Raw genomic sequence first — 21,207 nt, 5'->3', positions numbered from 1 at the left:
GGGGACCAAAAGCAGGCGGTAGAAACGTCATCTAGAGAGAATTGTAGCAGAGCTCTCGCGTGCGAAGCGCTCGAAGAGCGCGAAGCGAATCACCATGGGGAAGAAAATTTGGTTATCTACCCATCCGAGAAATTTTGGTAATCACGTGACCGTACGCCCGCACGCCCGCCCGCCCGTTCGTGCGCACCACAGGCATACCCGATCTGAAAATAACTCAATCGACAGGCATGGCAACCCAAGTGCAACTCGATGTAATTTTGGAAGGAAATCGCATAGCCACCCGCGTCTTGTAAAGCAGAGACATCTAAAGAGTCAATAAAGACGAAAACGGAAAGAAGAAATTGCTTTTGAATCTGTGTTGTCTAAAGTATTAAGCGTAGATGAATTATCATGTCCACAAATTTGGAAAATAGAGCAAGAGAAAGACAAAGGAAAAGAGAAAGTAGGCGGCAGTGCAGCGAAGCTCAACGAGAAAAAGAGCGATTGAGATCTAGAGCGAGAGATAAAAAACAAAGGAGACATTTATTTGTTGGAGGAACAAAATGAAGATTTTGTAGTGGCGGTGAGAAAATGAGAAATGTTATCGGCCACCAATGTAAGGTGGAAATGAGCGGCAGTGAAACAAGTGAACGAGAACACCTACGACATTTCCTCCATAATAGGTGTAACTAGGAAGTTTCTGGAAGTTTCCCGTCGAAGTCGTGCAAAACAACGGCAAAGAAATGTACAAAAAAGTGTGCAGCACGTGCAAAGTTGTTTTTTTGCTAATTGGACCTATTGTTGTTTTTTACTGTTCTCCGGGGTTGCCTTCGCTGCTTAGCATTACACAACTTTATATTTTGTTTGAACAAGCTATAAATATTATCGAAAGCTTCACTTTTAGCCCCGGCTAAATCTTTTTATTAAATCAAATACACAATAAATAATAAATACAGTGAAACCTCTATTAAGCGGACACCTTCAGGACTATCCCAAGTGTCCGCTAAATAGAGGTTTGTAAAAATTGCGCAATGTTTGTTAACGATAAACATTCAGCGATAACTCTGTTCTGTTCTGTTATAAAGTTCCATGTTTGTTAAGGAAGCTAAGGAAGCTGTTGCTTTAGTGGTGTTCCCGTTGCCGTCGCCGTCGTCGGAACTTAAGGTCCCAACTATTTAGCTGACTATTGTCAATGTGTCCCGCTGAATAGAGGTCTTTAACGATAAAAATTAGCCAAATACAATTTATTTTAGTGTCCGCGTCCCCTTAATAGAGGTGTCCGCTGAATAGGGGTTCGTAATAAAGGAAAACATAATACGTTAGGCCACTACCGTGTAGTACGGCAAGGCTTACCGTGCTACACGGCAGTAGCACGACTTGGTTTCAAACGTCGCGCTACTGCCGTGCTAAAGTCGAATTTAATTCGAGCAATTGAGTTCAGCACGGCATTAGCACGACGTTTGAAACGGGCTTTAGACTGCAATTCACCGCTTTATGGATTACCTGCTTTTGTTTTACTTTTATCATTGAAGAGAACACGTTTTCAAAAGAAAATGCATTGTGGAGCTGTTCAAAGCACTCAAAGCACGTGATTTATCCCGGCCTAAAACTTCTCGCTCTTCACGCACGGATATTTTGGCCAGTGACAAATCACAACCTGTGATCAGTGTCACTGGCCAAAAGTTCGAGGAAATATGTGTGCATAACGCCGCCTAGCAGGCTCGAAAACGAGGCGTGAGGGCTAGAAAGAAGTTCTTCGTATACTCGGGTTGCATGTGAAGAGTCTACCGAAGAAAATCATATAACTTTTATTTTCATTAAAAGCGATGTCACATGACCTCTTAGTGCAAATGGCCTATTCCTATGGTGCGACCATTCAAATGAAACCTCTTCCGTCAGCAATACTTTCACATGATGGTACTATTTATTTAGAATTTAGTTCTAACTTTTGAGTCAGTATATGAAATCTTATGGAGTGATCATTCAAGTTAAACCTCTTCAACAGTACTTTCACATGGTACTATTTGTTTAGTATGTAGTTCAAACTTTTGAGACTGTGGCTGGAATTCTATGGTATTACCATTCAAATAAAACCTCTTCAGTAGTACTTTCACATATGATGGTACTATTTATTTAGAATTTAGTTCTCACTTTTGAGTCTGTGTATGAAATCCTATGGTGTGACCATTCAAAGCTATTCAAATGAAACCTCTTCCGTCAGCAGTACTTTCATATGGTACTATTTTTCTTGAGTCTGTGGGCGAATTCCAGTAGTGTTACCATTCCCTGAAATGAAACCTTTTTGGCAGCACTTTCGCATAAACTATTCATCTCTGGGGATTTTTTTTTAAAAAAATGAGTTTTTGTGTGAATCTTTTCTTTGGCAACTATTAGGCATGAAAGGGTTAACAAGACTATTGACGTTACGTTTACACGGCACTGAATGAACTTTTAGACCAGCTGAAAATTCTGACAAGAAACTTTGTTCACACGAAATTCTTCAAGATTAACGTTCTGTTCACACGGAAATGATGAACCACGTCGAAGTTTAACCTTTCTCAGTGGGTTTTTACTATCTACCCATGAAGAGAGTACTGGCGTCTCCCAGATGAGTTACCACGCAATTAATGCAACCACGCCTTTGCCGTCCAAAATTCGCGCCGTTCAATTTTCCAACCGCACAGGCAAACAATGTGACCTCCTTTTTGGCGTTCACATTTATGAACGGCTACTACGGCGTGTAAAAATCGTCCAGTAAGGTATGGACGCAGCGTGAGATGGATTTTACCAAGCGGTGAACAGGCCACGGCAACCTCATTCCCAGGTTCTGTCTCCTACCCGTCTCTCTCTCTCTCTCGCTACGTTGGGACGGGTAGGAGAGAACCCTGGGGACGAGGCTGCAGGCCTTCGCCGATTAGCACTAACCCGGGGTTCAACTATAATCAAGGTTTCCTTTTCTTTTGTTTAAAAGCATCCTCTCGGATAAATTTCCCTACTATTTTTAGAGTATACAATCGTCAAATTGTAGACAAAGACGGTTAAACTGAATTTGCCATTTAAACTTTCATGTCTGAATTCAAATTTGGCACTAACCCTGGTTAACTTTAACCCAGCTATGAACAACTCGGCCCAAGGGCCGGTTTCTCCAAAGTCCCGGTAACTTTTCGAGCCCGAAAATCTGTTTTTTGTTTGCCGTGTTTGCATTCAGGATCAAAGTTTCAATAATTTTTAAAATTTTACAATAAAATTAACACTTAACGAAGCAAAATTGACCGCTTTGTGAGCTAGGAACTGTGCTACGATTCAACAGGTTTTGACTACAAAATTTGCCTTCGGACTCGAAAGGTTACCGGGCCTTTCGAGAAACGGGCCTCACAGTGCTAATTCATTTACCAAGTAGACAGCTCGCGTGCAAGGAAAAGGTTACGACAAAAGAACACAAGTGGAAAAAAAACTTTTCTTTCACTGTTTCCTTACTCCCTTGATACAAATATGCACTAATCAAATACTACTTAAAAATTACCCATGAATTTATAACACTGAAAAATAACTACTAACAACTATGAACATACGGTTCGAAACTAAAAAACCTAGAATCATCTAACCAACCACCATATTATAACCAATCACCACAGCCCTCAGTTTAGGCCAGTGATACCGTGATGAAATACTTATTTGGGTTTGCTGTGCATTCTTTCGCCAGGAGAAATCGCATCACGCGTTTTGTTACTGTTGACTGGGACTGTTCCAGATTCTCAGTAAATCCGGGCGAGGGTAATTTCAAGCGAAAACAAGCGAGGACTAGGGGAAGGATAGTTTCTTTTTCTCCTTCTTTCTTTTCTTGCACTCGTTTTCCCTTTAGCCCGCGAATACAGTCGTCTCTACTCGCTTCTCGCTGCTTGACGGAGACGTTTGGCGAAACGTCCCTTGAGGTGGAGAAAGAGAGGAGCGAGGAGATATCTTTAACTCTCTATTTTTTTCCTCGTTGGAAAGTCACTTTGCCCAAACCAGGGGCGGATCCAGGATTTTTTTTAGGAGAAGGTGCACTCGTCTCTTGCTCTACTTCAACACCAATAAACCACATAGTTGTTTTATTTTTTTGCAGAATACCAGTTGGGGGGGGGGGGGGGGGGTTCGCCCCCTGCACCCTCCCCCTAGATCCGCCCCTGCAAACGAAGTTGACCACCAAAGCAGTTTTCCCGTATATTCTACACTTTGCGGTACAAGAACGTGTAAATCAACGGCTGATTTTTCATCGAAACACCGTTGTTTGTAATTACTTGGCATCACTGATAGTTAAACGTAGAAGGTAAGCAAAAAATATTCCCTAAAGAGTACTACAGCAGAAACTTAGCCTGCTCAGTGCTGAAAGTGTAAGTATTCTGTTTGGGCAGCGAACACTAGAATACTGAAAAAATGTCCCTTTTGTTCGCAGAAGACGTTTGTGTTTAACTGAAACCGATGATGACGATTTCCTCAGCACGTGCATCTTCCCAAAAAATAATACACTTGTAATAAGAATACCAAGCTAGAGAGTTGCGATATGAATGCAGCCTAGTTCTTAAGTTTTTCTCTTGCCCTGTTATCCGCGCGAAGTCTGGGAAAGGGTGGGCGAGAGAGGGCGAGAACACCCAGGCACTACTGAGGCTGATAAGATTGTATAATTGCCTTATTACACTACGTATTCAATTTAGTTCAATTAGCATTAAAAAATTGGACATAACCAAAAAAATATTATGTACAAAAAAGGAAAGAACAAAAAGGGAACTGAGATGTTGTTTCAAGCGACAGCTGTGTTGTCAAATCGGTGATAACGGCCGTCTTCGGTTTCCTCTGAGTCGTCCTTCTTGTAAAGACCTGCAATGCAATAAAAGCTTAAGTTAAAAAATGTCCGAAGGAAATCTTACAAAGTTCAACCTTCTACCCTGAAAATACGACTCAAAATCTTTCAACATCTTTCATCCTTTCATCCAGTGGGTAAGCAGAAGAGAAACCAATTGCGTTATCCACTGGATAGAGATTTTTCCAGTGGATAGCGCCATTTACCTTTTGAACAGCAACGAGCTGGCCACAATTACATACATGTATATAGCTACAGCTCAATGCGTTTAACAGTATTTGTGAGGTAAGGATTCAGCGAACGCGTATTATACAGTTTGGCAAGAGTAAATATGAGTGACGAGATAAAGTTTGAGTGAGGACAATGAATCACAATTTAGTCACATTGGCAAGGCCCGAAAAAAGTCCCGTTCGGTAGTCCGGCCGAGGCAAGAAGATATTGTTGCAAGGCAAGTATACCTTTAAAAGCTCACTTGCTTACTTTTCCAGTAGACAAGGGTCGAGGTAAGTCATTCTCTAAAAACATCATTTACTAAGACGAGCAAGAAGTGGTCCTTGGCAAGCAAAATGAGAGAGCTGTTTGCCCAAAGGACAAGGTGGAATTCAAGTGTTTTTTTTTCGCGACCTGATTAGAATGGTGATTCACTTGTCTGTGAGGGGAAAAGAAAGCCCCTTCCCCCTCCACCCACCAACCATACATGTACCTCACATCACATCACATCACAGCACAATGCATGTCCGCGATAATGGCCGTTTTCACACTAGAGACGGATTATCGGTCTGAGACGGATAATCCATCCTCCAAATCCGTCAAAATTGACGGAAAAAGAGATGGATAAAGTTAGGCGGATTGTCCATCAAAAATTAATACCGTTCCATTTTCAAAGTAAGACGGTTTATCTGTCTGACGCAAATTATCCAACGGAAAACTCATCTCAGTGTGCGCAGGTTAGTGTGAATACGGCCAATTTCAACAACTTGAAATACAAGAAGAATATTTATTTACCATATTTCTTCCTGATCTCATCGTGTTTCTTCTGTCGCTCCTCGCGCCTGAGAGAAAAAATAGTAAATCATTACGCGGTTACTTTTGACATCAATAATCACTCTAATTTTTTGCACCTTTTCCTGGTTCAATTAAGGTTGCTGGGAAACTGCCCACCCACCCCTCCCCTAATCCAACATTTTGCCGTAAGTGAGAAGTAAGTGTTAATGTTGACTTAGGGGAGGGGTAGGTGGGCAGTTTCTAGTTTCCCAGAACCTAAGTTGATCCCTTTTCCTTAGTTAGTAAAGCTGGTACACGTTTAGCATGACGCTTATACTTCACGTAAAACGCATTGGTCAACAATCATTATACCTTTCTTTGTGTTTGATTTCTATTTCCTCTCTTTGACGACGCCATTTAGTTTCTTCTTTATCCAGTCTATGAGATAAAGGGTAATAAAAAATCGTTTCAAGTCAGGTGTGCTGTGTCAGCAAACTGTATACTTGCAAAAGGAACTGTAACAGTTTGCATCGATTGATATCACATACCCTCGGAATCTCTTTTTCTTTCGGCAACAGCAGCAGTAGATGGTACATCCCAGAGCTAGCAGCACCACAAAACCAGTCACAGGTAAAGCAATGAGAAGAACTTTACCAGAGACTGAAAATCAAAGCATTATGTTGGTAAGAAGAGCCTGAGATACAATGTAATACATTGACATTTCGCAACTGTGAGCCCACTGGTTTCTCTGCAAAATGACATCTGAGAAACAAGTGCAGAAATTTATCTATCAGCGTGTCACCAGCAAGATCTGGGAAGTGCTTGTGATTTAAGCGCATTTTCATAGCGGCACACCCAAATCAGAAGCACTACCCAGCTCTGACGGAAACCGATCGTTTCGCCTACAAGTCGTTTCGTCTACACTGAGGTCGATTCGCCAACATAATCTTACTTGTTTCGCCTGCACTGATTGACTTGACTGGCTGAGTTGTATAAATAAGAGTAAAGCTTACCGATGACTCTGACATGTCTAAACTAATTTATAATATTATCTTGTGAAAACACAAAATCAGTCATCAAAGGCCCTTAAATATCCTGATTTTATTTCAGCAATACAGCGATGATAGTTCATTTGTTGACCTGCCTGAGTACGCGAACGATGTGAAGCAATTATGCCATTATCAAGTTCCCTTGTACTACAAGTAAGATAATAACTTTGCAATGTTAATTTGCTCACCGACACACTGTTTGTATTTCCAATCCTGACCCTCGCAGGACTTGTGCGTAACGTCTTTCACCACATCAAATGGAATACAATGTTTGTCCTTTTCACAAAATGCACACTGGAAAGTAAGACAAAAAGAACCATATTTTTCATATGGATTGAAGATGTAACAATAAATTTTCTTCATGTAACTAAAATCACAGAGCTCAAACTAAATGCCAAAAGGCGTTCCTTGGCCTGTCATAACTTAGAGTAGACAGAAATATTGTACTTTATTGGAACTGAGAAGTTTACCATTGCGGACAGCTGACGGCTTATAGGAAAAAGAAATTAAAACAATAATTCCATACTAATTCTGGACACCATCCCAACCTGAAGAGCTGGCTTGATCAAAGATGGATTGAAATAACCCAGGATTAGTCCAGAATTCGAATTTAGATATGAAATTATAACAAACCAATTCAGTTTAAATGTTTTTGCATCCAACTGGATGATTGGATACTCTAAAAAGAATATAGAAAATTATAGCCGAAAAATCTATGGAACATACGACCGAGGTTTATGGCGCTAATAGGCCACTTGCACCAAGAGGACATGTAACCAATGCGTCCTTTAAACAATGAGTTGGAATCTTGCTGATGCCAAAATTGACAGTGCCCACAAAAATTATCTTTCGTCCGAAATTTGAGGGGAAACGCATTTAAGGGAGATATTTTATGGCAACTTTGATTTTTCAACAAAGTAGGATGATTTATTTTCATTTATATTTGGCCGCCATTTTGGAGGGCAAAAGTATGCCCTCCAAAATGGCGGCCAAAACTGCTTTTCGCCTGTTTCGTTAAACGTTTGACAGTTACGCTCAGATGTGCTGTAAATGTTACCACATCATCTTTTCAACATTTTCCTTGAAGTTTAAGTGCAAAATTTGTGTTCAGAAAGAGGTAATTCAGAATTTTAAAAATCACATTTTGGTCATGTGACCTGTTGCAAACTTACTCATTTTAAGAAAATGATGCGGGTTTGAAAAACCAAATCACTACTATTTCGTTTAAGATATGACTCACTAATTGTTTTTCGAAGGCAAAATCATATAATTTTCATTTTTATAAAAAATGATGTCACACAACCTCTTAGTGCAAATGCCCTATTAGCCTTCGAACAACTAGCCCCAGAAATTATCCAAATGACTACAAAGAGACTAACAGATTATCATCTAATATTAACTTGGTGACGAGACATGGCTAAATTGGGCATACAAACACAAATTGAACTTAAATACTTGGTCTGGCAAAAATGTTTTTTCACTTGGTGTTGTTGTGAGTCTCTTAGACTTTGGCTTCACACTGTGAGAGCTTAACCAGATCAACTCCCATAGCCCTTGACAGCAAGTGAACAATTAACACTGCCTGGCTTATGACTAGAGAGATTGAAGACCATTTATTGATTTCCAAATCCTGAAACGTTCAGAGTAATGTTCTGAATTATAAATTGCCAAAAATAATTTTTTGTAATCTGCTTATCCATGACGCCGCACTGAGGAGTTCTTAAGAACTTGTTTAAACATGTGCATTCATTCCTGATTGAATTAGAATTTAGTCTTGAGGAGACAGGAAAACCAAAGTACGCATAGTAAAGCCTCTCAGAAGAAGGGAGAGAACCAGCAACAAACCCAACCCACAAGTGACGTTGATGCCAGGATTTGAACCCGGGACACATTACTGGGAGGCAAGAGCTGTCATGCACAACGGTGCCAACCTTGGTTAGAAGAGGCACACTCAGTAGTATTTAGAATCATTGTATTCATTTGGTATTCAATAAATTTGTGTACTGTGGTTATTCATTTCATAAATTTGCTTATTAAAAACCACCTTACCCCATCCTGTTTAACACATTCATCACATGACTTGTTACTAAACTTCTTGCATTTGTCCTCTAGAATCAAAGACAACAAAGTAATAAATTATCAATTTCTTCAAAAACACATATAACTCAATGTCTCAATCTTTGCATCCTACCGGATGCATGTCATGAATTAGTCCCCACCCATAGGTAATTATTACAAATCGTCGTGGACACAGGACACTGGGGTAGGAGCTCTCACATGCGCAAAGTGTACGCAGCGGAGCACCATGGGTGAGATAATTTGGTTATCCATGCATCCAAGAAATTTTAGTAGTATTTTAGCTCTGTCCGCACCATGGGATAACCAATGTGAAATGACCCTTTTTACTTTGATACGCTTGGTGATAGACGTCCATGTTACAGTCATCTTGGACACCCGGACTTTTAGAGAGGAAAAACAACAACAAAGCCGAGTCTCTTCTTTGACTAAGTTTTAATGTCTATGCTGACATGGATAACAGGGAAAGAACAAGAGTGAGAGATAAAAACAAAGGAGACAAATTTTTTTTAGAAACACATGAAAATTTTATAGCAGTAGTGAGAAAATGAGGAATGTTAGCAGCCAGTAAGATGAAAATGAGTGGCAGTGCAAAAGAAAGTGAACAGGAACACAAGCAGCAATTTGTTTTTTGTGAGAACATACAATATTTCCTCCACAAAAAGTGTATAAACTAGAAAGCTTAACGTTATAGTCGTGCAACAATAAAGGTAAAGAAATGTCCAAAATAAAAAAGTGTGCTGCATATGCAAAGTTGTTTTCTTTGCTAGTTAGACCTGTTGTTGTTAAAGCTGTTTTTTTGTTGTTGTTTTCAATGCCGTCACTGTTTAGCATCACATGATTTTATTTTAGTGTGAGTAAATTATAAGTATAGTAACGAGAGCTTCACTTTTAGCCCTGGCTAAATCTATTTGTTAAGTTTTAGTCATAACTACCAACCGTATTATAACAGGGCTTCAAACAGGGTGTGTGGGTGTGAAAACACCCAATTTGATGAAATCCACACAATCCCATACAATTCCTAAAAAATCTTCACAATACTGAGTGATGCACTTAGGTTTTTTAGAAATTTGTTTTACTCTTCATAAACAGGATTTTTTAGAACTTACTTTGCCTTTTCAGGTCATTTTCTTTGCAAAAACAACACTGTTTTCACTTTTCTTCAAACCACACCGGTTTGTTGACTTTGACATATAGTCACGAAAAGCAATTACTGAGTATTCTCTGAAGCTCTGCACAGTCCCACGCACTAGTCATGTAGTGACATACATTACAACTTGGATATAGTTTATTTTTTATTTCAGTTAATTTTCATTTTCATTTTTTTTAACACACATTACCATACCCAAAAACAAATGAAAAAAAAAATTGACTGAAATAAAAAAATAAACTGCAACAGATATCTGTCTGGATTTGCAAAAAGTTACCTCCAGGATTTTTTAGCAACAGTCTCATAGGTGGATTGTTCAGTACCTGGCCATTTTTTTTTCAAGTATGATTCTTTCAGTACAAAAAAACCCCTAACAAACTTCGGTAGACAATAAGATAATGTGTTTATAATGCTGTTTCTACGTCCCCCATACCCCCCCTTCCACCTATCATTTCCCATAATTCACCTTGTGTCATAAAACACTATTAAATTTGAAATCAGCGCGGGTGGTACAAGTTCTTTTCCATGGTCGGTTAATTTTCTAGATTTCACTTTGGCCGCATGCAGCAAAGTTTTCCGGAAGGCATCATTAGGGCCGTTTATACGAGGAAAAATAAGACGGGTCTTACATAAGACGTGTCTTAAATAAGATGCGAACTGTACCATTTATACGAGCATGTCTTATCTAATAAGATGCGTCTTAGCTAAGCCGCATCTTATTTTAGACGAAATATGCCATTTATACGGAAAGTTCGCGTCTTATTTAAGATGCGTCTTATTTTTTCTCATATAAATGGCCCTATTGAGCCTTATGAAGGAGCAAGTCTCATGAAAGTCTGCCGTTGTCCAATATGTTACCATATTTTGTCTCATTTTGGCTAAATGGGTGAAACACTGATCTCGGGCTTGAGACAGAAAGGCGTCACATTGCGAGCTTTGACGTGGGTCATGACGAGTCTCTGGCCTCAAAAAGTAGTTTGTAGGAGTCACATCTACTCGACAAGAGCAACATTGATGCATATTTCTGACCAGACCAGAGACTTAGTTAAAAATTGTTTTGAAGGCCAGCCTCCATGTGTCCCTTTCAAAACGGCTCGTCTACATTCGGAATCTTGAATAAATCCACTGTGTCATGTGACCATTTATGTGGAGAAGACGAGAGTTATTGAGCGAGAGTAATTTGATGATATTTGATCCATATTAAGTGTGGAAACATTGTGCCTGGTTGGCTGAGGATATTTCTTTCAGTGTCGCAAACGTGGTTAATGGTGTGATTGGGCAATTCCAGAAAATATCCATACCCAACCACGGACGGCTTCCATGTTTTAACCCCCCCTCGCCTTTGGAAATTCCAAAATGCGTTACCCCCCATGCCCTCAGAATTCCATAATCGTGAACCCTCCTCCCCTTCAGAATTTCCGTTTTTTTTTAAGTACATTTTCGACTTGGCAATGCCTATATGAACAAACGAACATGAATTGATGCCTCCTGAAGGCTGTGATCTAACGGTGCCAGGCGACAAGCTTTACTCTTCAGTGACAAGAAAAACCTACCGCTAGTGGCCAGGCTGTGCAAACTCCTTTTTAAGTCCGAATTTGGCTATAAAAATAAACACCACTTAAGGTAATTTTACTCCTCTTTGTTTTCTTGCGCTGTTTTGACGTTTACAAAGCAAAATAGCTCAAATTCAGACTGTTAAAATCTTTGGGCGGTCAAATATACCGTCGAGTCGTGTTGCATCCTTTTATAGGTCATGTAGTGTGCACAAAAAGTGTTCTAATCTGACAGGCCTTCCTTGGAAGCGAGGGACTGGTGCAAGTTTTTCACTGTTCATCGGACGGGAGAAACAAGAAATTTGCAAGCGGTATTAAAGATACATTTTCAGTTTTTATTCATGTGACAAGAAATTCATCAAGGTAAATGTGAAACCAACGTTTTACTGTTCACTTCTATGAGTTATGAGCGTAAACACGTGTCTGATCTATCGATGCTTGTCTTCTGCTTCCGCTGTCATACGTTCGTGGTTTATTTACGAACTACAAAAGTCCACAACAATAGCGCTTTCAAGGAACTCACTCTACACTTTCTACTCCAGAAATCCCACCTGTGGAATTCCCCCATGCCTTCGGATTTCAAATCGTAAATACCCCCCCATGCCCTCAGAATTCCATAATCGTGAACCCCACCCCCACCCCCTTCGGAAATCCTAAAAGCCGTCCATGGTATAGTATGGATATTTTCTGGAACCGCCCATTTCCTGAAGTTGTTGACAGACAGAATTCAGGTATGTTGTGGTGCTCATGTTCTAAGAATATCATGCACAAGCATAAAAATGTTTCGTGAGTGTTTAGTTGAAGTGACTTTGTCTTAGACAACTGATTCTGGGCTCAAGAAAGGTGGATTCTAGGTCTGTTATAGTCAGGTATCTCGCTATGAGCCTCATAGATAATTGAGAGACTGTTATTGCATAATTTCTGTGCTTTTAAATGTTGTTCATTTCATTAATACAAATCTCTCACTATTGCCATGGACTTCCTGTGTGTAGCCAGCGATTAATTTGTCCTTTTCAAGCCCTAACAAGTGACTTTCAACTGCTTTTTACTCTCCTTAAGGATCAAATCGTTAAAATGCACTTGAAATTTCTGTACAGAGTATACCTTTTTATAAATTCAGACAGATATACATAATATATTGTACTTAACGTAAGTCAACGATTCACTGTTGGGTGATTTCCTCTAAAAGCTGTTAAAGTGTGGATCACAGACAATGGCCAGAAATCAAAAACCATACTCTTGAATACGTGTACGTGTATGGCTGGGCATCTTAATTTGAGTTACCTATATACCATGGTCATCCAATGGAAATTACGTGCTGTAAGTAGGCAAGTTATATTATAATATTAGCCTTTCCAGTTCTTTCATGTCCCGACCACCACTTATCACTGAAACCAGCCCACTATATAGACAAGTCCTGCCCTGTATGTAATCAAAATTAATGCTTGATAAAAGTTTCCCAACATAACATTGTTTACATAACGTTAAAAGTGAACACTCTGGCAAAGTGTTTATCAATAAAAATCAATATATCATATCTCGTATATTGGATGAAGTTTTCCACAAAGCCCTGTAGAGTAATTCAACCATACAGTTATCCTCGTCCAGTACTTAATACACATAAGCTTAGTCATAATAAAAAGCAGCAAACATTTTTAATATCACTTGGACAAAGGTTCAAAGAGAATTTAGTATACGCTACCCAAACAGAGTGGCATTTAAGCTTACACAAAACTGTCTACGCACATTTGCAATACAAATACAATATTTCAATATCCAAGTTATAAAGTATGATGTAAGATTATTTTCGAAAGCCAGAACAACAAAAAATAACATCGCTGTGAAATTTTAATACCGTCAAGGTTAAAGTACTAACACGCATTCGCATGGAAATGAAAACCGTCTGCAGTCTGTTAATCAACGAAAACGAAACCATTGGCACATAAAAAGGTTAAGCATAAGGATCGTCTGAGGTTCGTATAAAACATGATTCGCCGATCTCGTGACGACTTTGATTCGGCATATTTTCGTCCATTTCTTTCAGTCAAGCTAGACTTTAAAACGGTTTCATTACGTGTACAGACCTTACATATCTTTTTTGAATTCAAAGTTGTAGAGCTTTGACCAAATCGAATCGATCATGAACGCAACATTGGCGAGCATATGCCGTCTAAAGTTTCAAGTTGCCTCGTTAATCACTCACCTTTCGTTTCATTAGTTCCTACGGACACTTCTAAAAGGTAAATCTGTATGAAGCACAGAATTAGAAGCAAAAAGGCTGTCCAACTTTTCTGTAAACGAAGCATCGTGACTCTAAATTAGACAAAGTTCCTTTCTAAAAACATGAAGTAAAATCTCGATTAGAAATGACGTCATAACTGCGTTGCTGCACGTAACCTCGTTACCAGGTTCTTTGAACGATCGTGCAGCCGGAAAGGCGTCATGATGTAGTAACCAGATAACTCAAGAGGCTAGGTGATTGTTGTTTTCTTTGTCAAACGAAATTTGATTTTTCCCACGAATCGCTATTTCGCCACGGCCATTTTTTAAAATAGCGAGTCCAGTTTCCTACGGCCGAGATGCCCCTGATAAAATTAGTAGGGGCGTTTTGGTCTGAAAACGGGTGTACACTTTGCCCATTTTCAGGGTCTGGAATCGGGTATGGTTTTCGGGGGAACTATGGGTGTTTGTGAACTTATTTATCGTTTCAATTCCAAATGAGTATGAAAGAAAGAGAAATATGCGAATTCGACTAATCGGCAGTCGCCGGCGGATAGCTCGAAAATTTCTGCGTTTGTACCATAGGGACACTAGATTAGGATGCGTTCTGACGAACGTGACCCGTGTGGATTTCCAATGTCGTTTTGCTGCACGATAGACCCTTTGCAGCTAGTCGGAAGTTATTAGGGGGCTTAAGCAAAGGCGTTTCTAAGCGAAACATGTCAACCGGAAGTGAGTTCTTTTCCATTAGTCAATGCCGCGGCCTTGACGCCGCCACATTAGTATTGCTAAGTGACCAGTTCCCTTATAGAGACAATTTGCCCACAAAATTGGGTAATATCACTGGCAGGAATATAATATCACATGCGTCACTCAGAAATGTTTTTCACTGGTTAAGCTCCCTTTTCAAGTGATACAAATCCGCATTGCTGAAGAGCAAGAGAGACACTGGAACAGAAAAAAACAACAACAAAAACAAAAACAAAAAACAAAGAAAGATACCTTTTAAAATGATGTCAGTCCTTTTTTGTCTTCTGCGAGGGCATCTCTTGCTCTCCAACTTGAACACAGTGTACCACGTGAATGATTATATGCTGATGACTAGCTGCAAAGGGCCTATTCAGTGCGCACTTGTAGTCAAATGTCGCTAACAACTGCAGCCGCCTTACAATCAGAGAGGTGCATGAAAAGTATAGTGTGCAACACACACATCACTCACACCGCATATTTTGTATTCCTTTGCCATGCATAATATGAAATAAAAGTTAAACTCTTTGTCAAAATGTTTTTATTGAGCATGTCTTGTACACCTGTCATAACGTGTACCGCCGCCGGTAGAGGTTTCTCTGTTGAGTGGCTTTTAACGTTTTACGAAGTCGTTCGCGTCTCTTGTCTGCGGCGTAGTCAGGTTTGTTTACGCCCAACTACTTGAGTGATTAGAGACACAAACGACTTCGTGAACGTTAAAAACGGGATGTAAGAGAGCGACCTCCGCGCTAGCAGGGTACATCGATCCTCCAAGGGCCTGTTTACATGGAGGTGGGGGACCCCAGGTAAGTGAGGTAACATGTGGTTGCTCACCCCGCCTAACATGTAAAAATGAGAGATTAGAGCGGTTTTCATTTGAGTGTCGAAAAGTAATTGGTTTTGCACTTTCTACACGATGCGATTGGCTTAAAAGATTCGCGCCACCTTTTCATCCAATCAGAAGTAAAACCAAAGCCAATTGTGACGCGCTCGCATGCATTTTCCCGCGCTTTGCGTCAGCCACATGTAATTACTTCGAGTTTTGATTGGTTCAATGTATTGTCTGTGTCCTATGTGATTGGCCAGAGTAATTACTTTCATTTTGGTTTTACGACACTCAAACGAAAACCACTCTATATGGACAGGCGGGTTACCCCACCTAAGCAGGTTACCTCACCTACCTGGGGTCCCCCTCCTCCGTGTAAACAGGCTCTAACAAGAGAGAATGAGCTAGCTTATTTTCTCTTGCGTCTAATGAACAAGAGTGGACGTTAAGGGTTAATAAACTGTGCACCTTTTAAACTTAGCGTAAACTGGAATGTACAATTCAATAATATAACCAGACGTTTTGCCATTATAAAAAGTGTTTTGTACACAATTGAGGGGTTATGAACGTTGTTTTGACTTGCAATTGCAAAAAAAATCGTTATAACTTAATTAGTTTCTAACAATATTGCACATTTTGATACCCGCAGAAGACCTCTCCACATTACCATCTAGTTAGCACACTAATGAAACAACAAAAGAGGACGCTTTGGGACAAATCACTTTATTTTGTCACCCCAAGCTTTGAGCTGGTAACATTGAATGCTTGAATTGCGAACGGTCTGCACTGATTATGATACATTATTATTTCAAAAGTAGGTTGAGTTTGATCGTCCGGGTGAACGTAGTCCTGAATAGGACTGTTGTTGTTGACAGTGACTGACGTTTCGACAACCTGTGCGGTAGTCATCTTCAGAGTCAAAGTGAGTTGTATCACGTCATTTGATGATATTATACTCTGGTTATTGATAAATGACTACCGCACAGGCTGTCGAAACGTCAGTCACTGTCAACAACAACAGTCCTATTGAGGACTACGTTCACCCGGACGATCAAACTCAACCTACTTTTGAAATGACTCCTGGGTTCAAACCGTTCACAGTTACACACTGTTATGTCAAATTAAAACATATTTAGCATTCAGCACACAAAAGATGAGGATTGCAATAGGCCATGTCTGAGTCCGAAGCTATTGATATGAAAATTATTTATGTTTGATTCTCATGCAAATAAAACTCACGATCACACAAGAAAGGTTGAGCACTTTGCCTCGTTTTGAAAGTGAGACTCTGGAACTCAGAAATGGCCAATTCACCGGAAGTCAGTAAGTTTTCTTTGAAAATTCGATAGCAAAATCCTCTTTCGAGTTAACGAAACATGAAACAACTGCTCCTTAGCTCTCGATGTAAAAAGGAAACCAGGATTTAAATTATGATATAAGGTGTTATGTAACTCGTTCTATTTTGTAAAAGAGCCATTTTTTGTGGTGGTGATCGAATAAAGGTGTTCGTTTTCAAGTCCCCGTGCACTTAAACATTCATTCATTTTTGACAATATTTAGGATCCTGTTTTGACCAAGTGCACTTTCGCCCGTCTTCTCTCGCCTCTGCTAGTAAATACCCCAATATGCACGCCGGTCTGCAGTCGACTGAGCCCGAGAAGAAAAACTCCCTTTTGAAACACTGCCATAAAGTCTTGCGGTGGCACTTTGAATCCGAGAAGCAGCACTTCTAGTCATTGGATTTTTCACACCGCTAAGCAATCCATGACTTTTACCTGAGGAAAATGTAAAGAATTTTCTATATAAGAAAACATCTTTAAACTCCACTAGCGACTAGGTTGATTAAGGCGTGAAGAACCAATAGAATTAGAATTCATGGTGCTATCAATTTGATGCGTTAGTGCCTTAAAGCAAATGGTGCAGAATTTTGTAATGGCGACACACCGAGAGAGCATAATGTCCCATTATTTTTTCTTGGCAAGACTGAATTAAAGTTTGCAGACCGAAACCAATTCCCTATTAATTTCAAGCGTTCAATTGGTCAAAAAATAACTTTGGTGAAATTCATATATCCCAAGGGCTATAGATTGGGTGATTCCTAGCTCTCTGACATTTAATTCTCTTTAGGTCTGGCATATCTGTACCTACTGACCTGAGGAACTGGAACGGTTCCCATCGCAGCAACAACAGCAGCAACAAAAAATGTTACGAATGCACTTTCCACACCCTCTGCATTTCTTTCCTTTGCAGCAGCAACAGCAACAACAGCAAACCAGAAGTACAAGAACGACAAAAACAGTTACGGGAACAGCAATAAGGAGAGACTTGCCATTAACTGTAAAATAATTAGACACAAAATCTCTTGATATATAAGAAAAGTGAAGCAGAACTATCTCTTTCTTTTAGCTTTGTTCCAAAGTTGCTGGCAGAACTGGAACGGGGTTCATTAACTTTTGAAATTCCCGTTAACGGACCATTTCCTAGTTCCCCCGGGCCTCTGTTTCAAAACGAGGGTAGGTGCTCAGCCTTTGATATGGAAATGATTTTTCATTCTCATGCACATAAACTCATTTTCACAAGAAAGGTTGTGCACCTGCCTCATTTTGAAAGTGAGAGTTTTAGGAACTCGGAAGTGGCCTATTTCATCAAGCGTTGATTTTTTTATAATAAGAAAGCTCTCCGTTTGAATATCGCGAGTGTCCTCGAGTCATATCAGTCTACCCTCCGCTTCGCACTCTTTTCAAATTGAGAGCTTTCTCGCGGGCAGCGCCCTGCCCTTTATCTCACCAGTTTTCTTTTGGAACTGTATAAGAAGACCACATTTGAGTGATATCTTTGGAAAGAAAAAAAGACAAAACCTTCCAAAACATTGCTTGAAGTACCAATCTTGGTTCTTGCATTTGTTATTTAAAGTGTCGTTCACAAGGGAAAATGTAACACAAGAGTTTTCGCTGCCACAAAAGGTACACTTGAATCAAAGGAGAAAAGAAGTAAAAATGACGTATTGCGAATACCGGAAGTAAAAGCATCCGTGCCTACCCCTGCTAATTCATTCTATGCAAGGGAGAATGACATGCTCTCTTGTTGTATGCTATTCGCCCATTTGAGGTTGCGCGGGAGACCGAGTCGTGATGGTCAATGTGCATTGTGAGACTGTTTTAATTTGGGCACGCATTTTCAACATGGCGGCAAATTCGTCCCCCAAAACAGTCCTATAATGCACTTTGACAACCATCTCGCCGGTCCCGTGCGCAACCTCAAAGTGGCGAATACACAGTTAGCGAATAGTCCTTGACATTGGTGAAAAGAGTGACGTGTCTTGATATCAGTAAACTTGCTCAGTTTTTTTTTTAGTAAAAGTGATGCCTCAGAGTCAGAAAGGAAGGAAGATAGAACATGTGAGCGGTGAGCGCAACGTCGCGAAATTCAATTCGTGATGAGGTAAAGAGAAAGCCGTTTTAATATTTTTAATAATAATATTTTCAAAACTTGCAACTTTGCTGCTGTTAAATATGACGCTCCCGAAGAAGAAACTGAATTTTAACTGAAGACCCAGCCAGGGGGGTACTAGTTCTAAACTACAGGAATGTGAAAGGGGTACCACTTTCCAATAGAAGGCGTGGAAAAGGCCAGGATACCTTCTCTGCCACAAAGGGTAACGTAAGCAAAGGCGTTGGACCTCGGGGCTGGTTGTTGAGTACCCCTACCCCGACCTCGTTCCCAGATTCTCTCTCCTACCGGTAGGAGAGAACCCTCCGGGAAAGAGGTTGCCCCTCCCCCAGGCTGAAGACTCACTAAAGTGATAACAATAGTCATTTATGCAGCGTAGTATTTCTTAACTGTCGGACCTGCTAGTGCAGATACACTGCAAATATATATTTTAATATTATCTCACCCCATCCTGAACACAATCTTCACATGATTTGTTGCTTTTTAAATCGCACTTGTCCTCTAGAAGAAAAATCAACGAGAAAATTTTGATTTTATGCCAGACTGTGAGCTGCCTCTTACATTTCTTTTGAGTCACAGTAGATCGAGGGCACACGAAGGGGAGAGCGGCAAAACTGAAACCCCAGCGAAGCTCTCCACCCCAAGATCTCTTCCTTTTTAGCATTAATTTCGCGTGGCTCTGATGAAGGAAAGACGACCACTCGTGATCTAACCTTATTGCGGTGGTTGTCCAAAAAATATTCTGCGATGACTAAAATTGCACGCATGATAGGATTGTCTAAATCAAAGCGTACATTCACTCGAGTTTTGTTGGTTTATTAAAGAGATAGACAGGTGCGATCGATATCGGCAAATAGGAAACACGCACAGTCTGCAGAATGAACGAGAATTTCAAATACTACAACGCACTTGAGCACGCACGTACAGCCTAGTGTGACGAGCCATGCTGAGGATACGATTATTTTGCCTGAATGTAATCAGAATTTTCTAAGCCTTTAAACATGCAACTGATTCCCACAGTGCTCCGCTTTCCAAATGCGACGATTCTCATTCAAAATAAACAACAAAAGCAGCAAAAATTAATTGATATATATTTTATGATAAACTGTTCGGATGAATTTCTATTAAAGGATACCTTAGCCAGTTATATCTTCAGTAGCTCTAAAGAAACAAGATTAAGCAACGAAATGAAGAGACAGCGAGGTCGCCATGGGTGATAACATATAATTCACCCAACAGGTTCCTCACACTTCACGCCTGCTTTGCGTTTGCCCTCGCTAGTTTAAAACGCGAAAAAACAACAACAACAAAAAAAACTCCTGTTCTGCAGGTTATGATATAGTTAGGGAGGATCCTAACACCCGAGAGAGAGGCGTTTTTTTTTTTTTGTAAAACTACGAATAAGCAATCACAAACTAATGATAGAGATAGGCAGATACAATCAAACTACGGAGGATCATAGGCATTGCCTTTTTGTGGATGCAATGTAATAGAAGACGAAGTTCACTTTCTTTTTCAATGTCCAACATACTCTATGATTAGGAATAAATTTTACTGTAAAGTCAAGACTCTGATTCCAAATATTACCCAGTTACCTATAAACGGTTTGATCAAAGAACTGATGAACTCTTCTAATTACTTTATCAATATACAATTCATAAAATATGTTTCAGCTTGATTTGATGTTCGTGACAAATTATTATCAAAGTAACATATTAATTGCCCTGTGTTGTAATTTTGATTCCTAAACATAGCTTTTGCAATACTTTATGTGCTTGTATTGTCACGCAAATAAAGCTCGTTGTTGTATTTTTACTATTTTTACTATAATTATTTTTTGTAGAAGTTTAATTGACTAAGTCCCGTAAACTGTAACAATGCCATGAAAACAAAGCAATAGCAAAAAAAGGAAAAAACCATGAAATTTAGATCTTGTTGTAAACCAATGAAGTAGTTCTGCATTTTACTAAAAAAAAAACATGTTGTTAGCGGTTGTAATATTATCAAATTGATTATAAAAGCTTGTAACAGAACAAAAAAACCCACTCACCAGCGTAAACTTGAAGTTGCCATGACTGAAGGAAATACAGTGCTGTTATAAGAACAAAGCTTGGAAAATTGCTTGAAGGAAACATTATACATGAGCGTGCTGTCAGCAAAAATAAGGCTCCCGTACCGTGCTGTAGTGTCCCCACTGTAGTATTTTGACTACTTAATCGATTTGCGTCTTGTACCCAAGGGTACTTTGTTGTCATGGCAATCAATTACGCCCAGTTTCCGAGAAACAGCCGCTTGACCACGTGACCTCGCGTGATTATTGAATTCGAAGAAAC

The 21,207-nt window shown here is 39.8% G+C and overlaps 1 protein-coding gene across 1 annotated transcript; it reads right to left on the bottom strand.

Moving 5' to 3' along the window:
- Positions 1–3,422: 3,422 nt before the first annotated feature.
- Positions 3,423–13,995, bottom strand: LOC140930911 (pituitary tumor-transforming gene 1 protein-interacting protein-like). Its single transcript, XM_073380631.1, has 7 exons — positions 13,835–13,995; positions 8,902–8,960; positions 7,041–7,146; positions 6,352–6,463; positions 6,176–6,241; positions 5,825–5,871; positions 3,423–4,836 (listed from the first exon to the last, which is right to left on the bottom strand). Exons 1-7 carry the CDS (start codon positions 13,935–13,937, stop codon positions 4,760–4,762), a joined length of 570 nt encoding a protein of 189 aa, XP_073236732.1. The 5' UTR covers positions 13,938–13,995; the 3' UTR covers positions 3,423–4,759.
- Between the last annotated feature and the right edge of the window lie 7,212 nt (positions 13,996–21,207).

The sequence above is a fragment of the Porites lutea genome, chromosome 3 (assembly GCF_958299795.1).
Source record: "Porites lutea chromosome 3, jaPorLute2.1, whole genome shotgun sequence".
Lineage (NCBI taxonomy): Eukaryota > Metazoa > Cnidaria > Anthozoa > Scleractinia > Poritidae > Porites > Porites lutea.
This window is presented reverse-complemented; position numbering and strand designations above follow the sequence as displayed.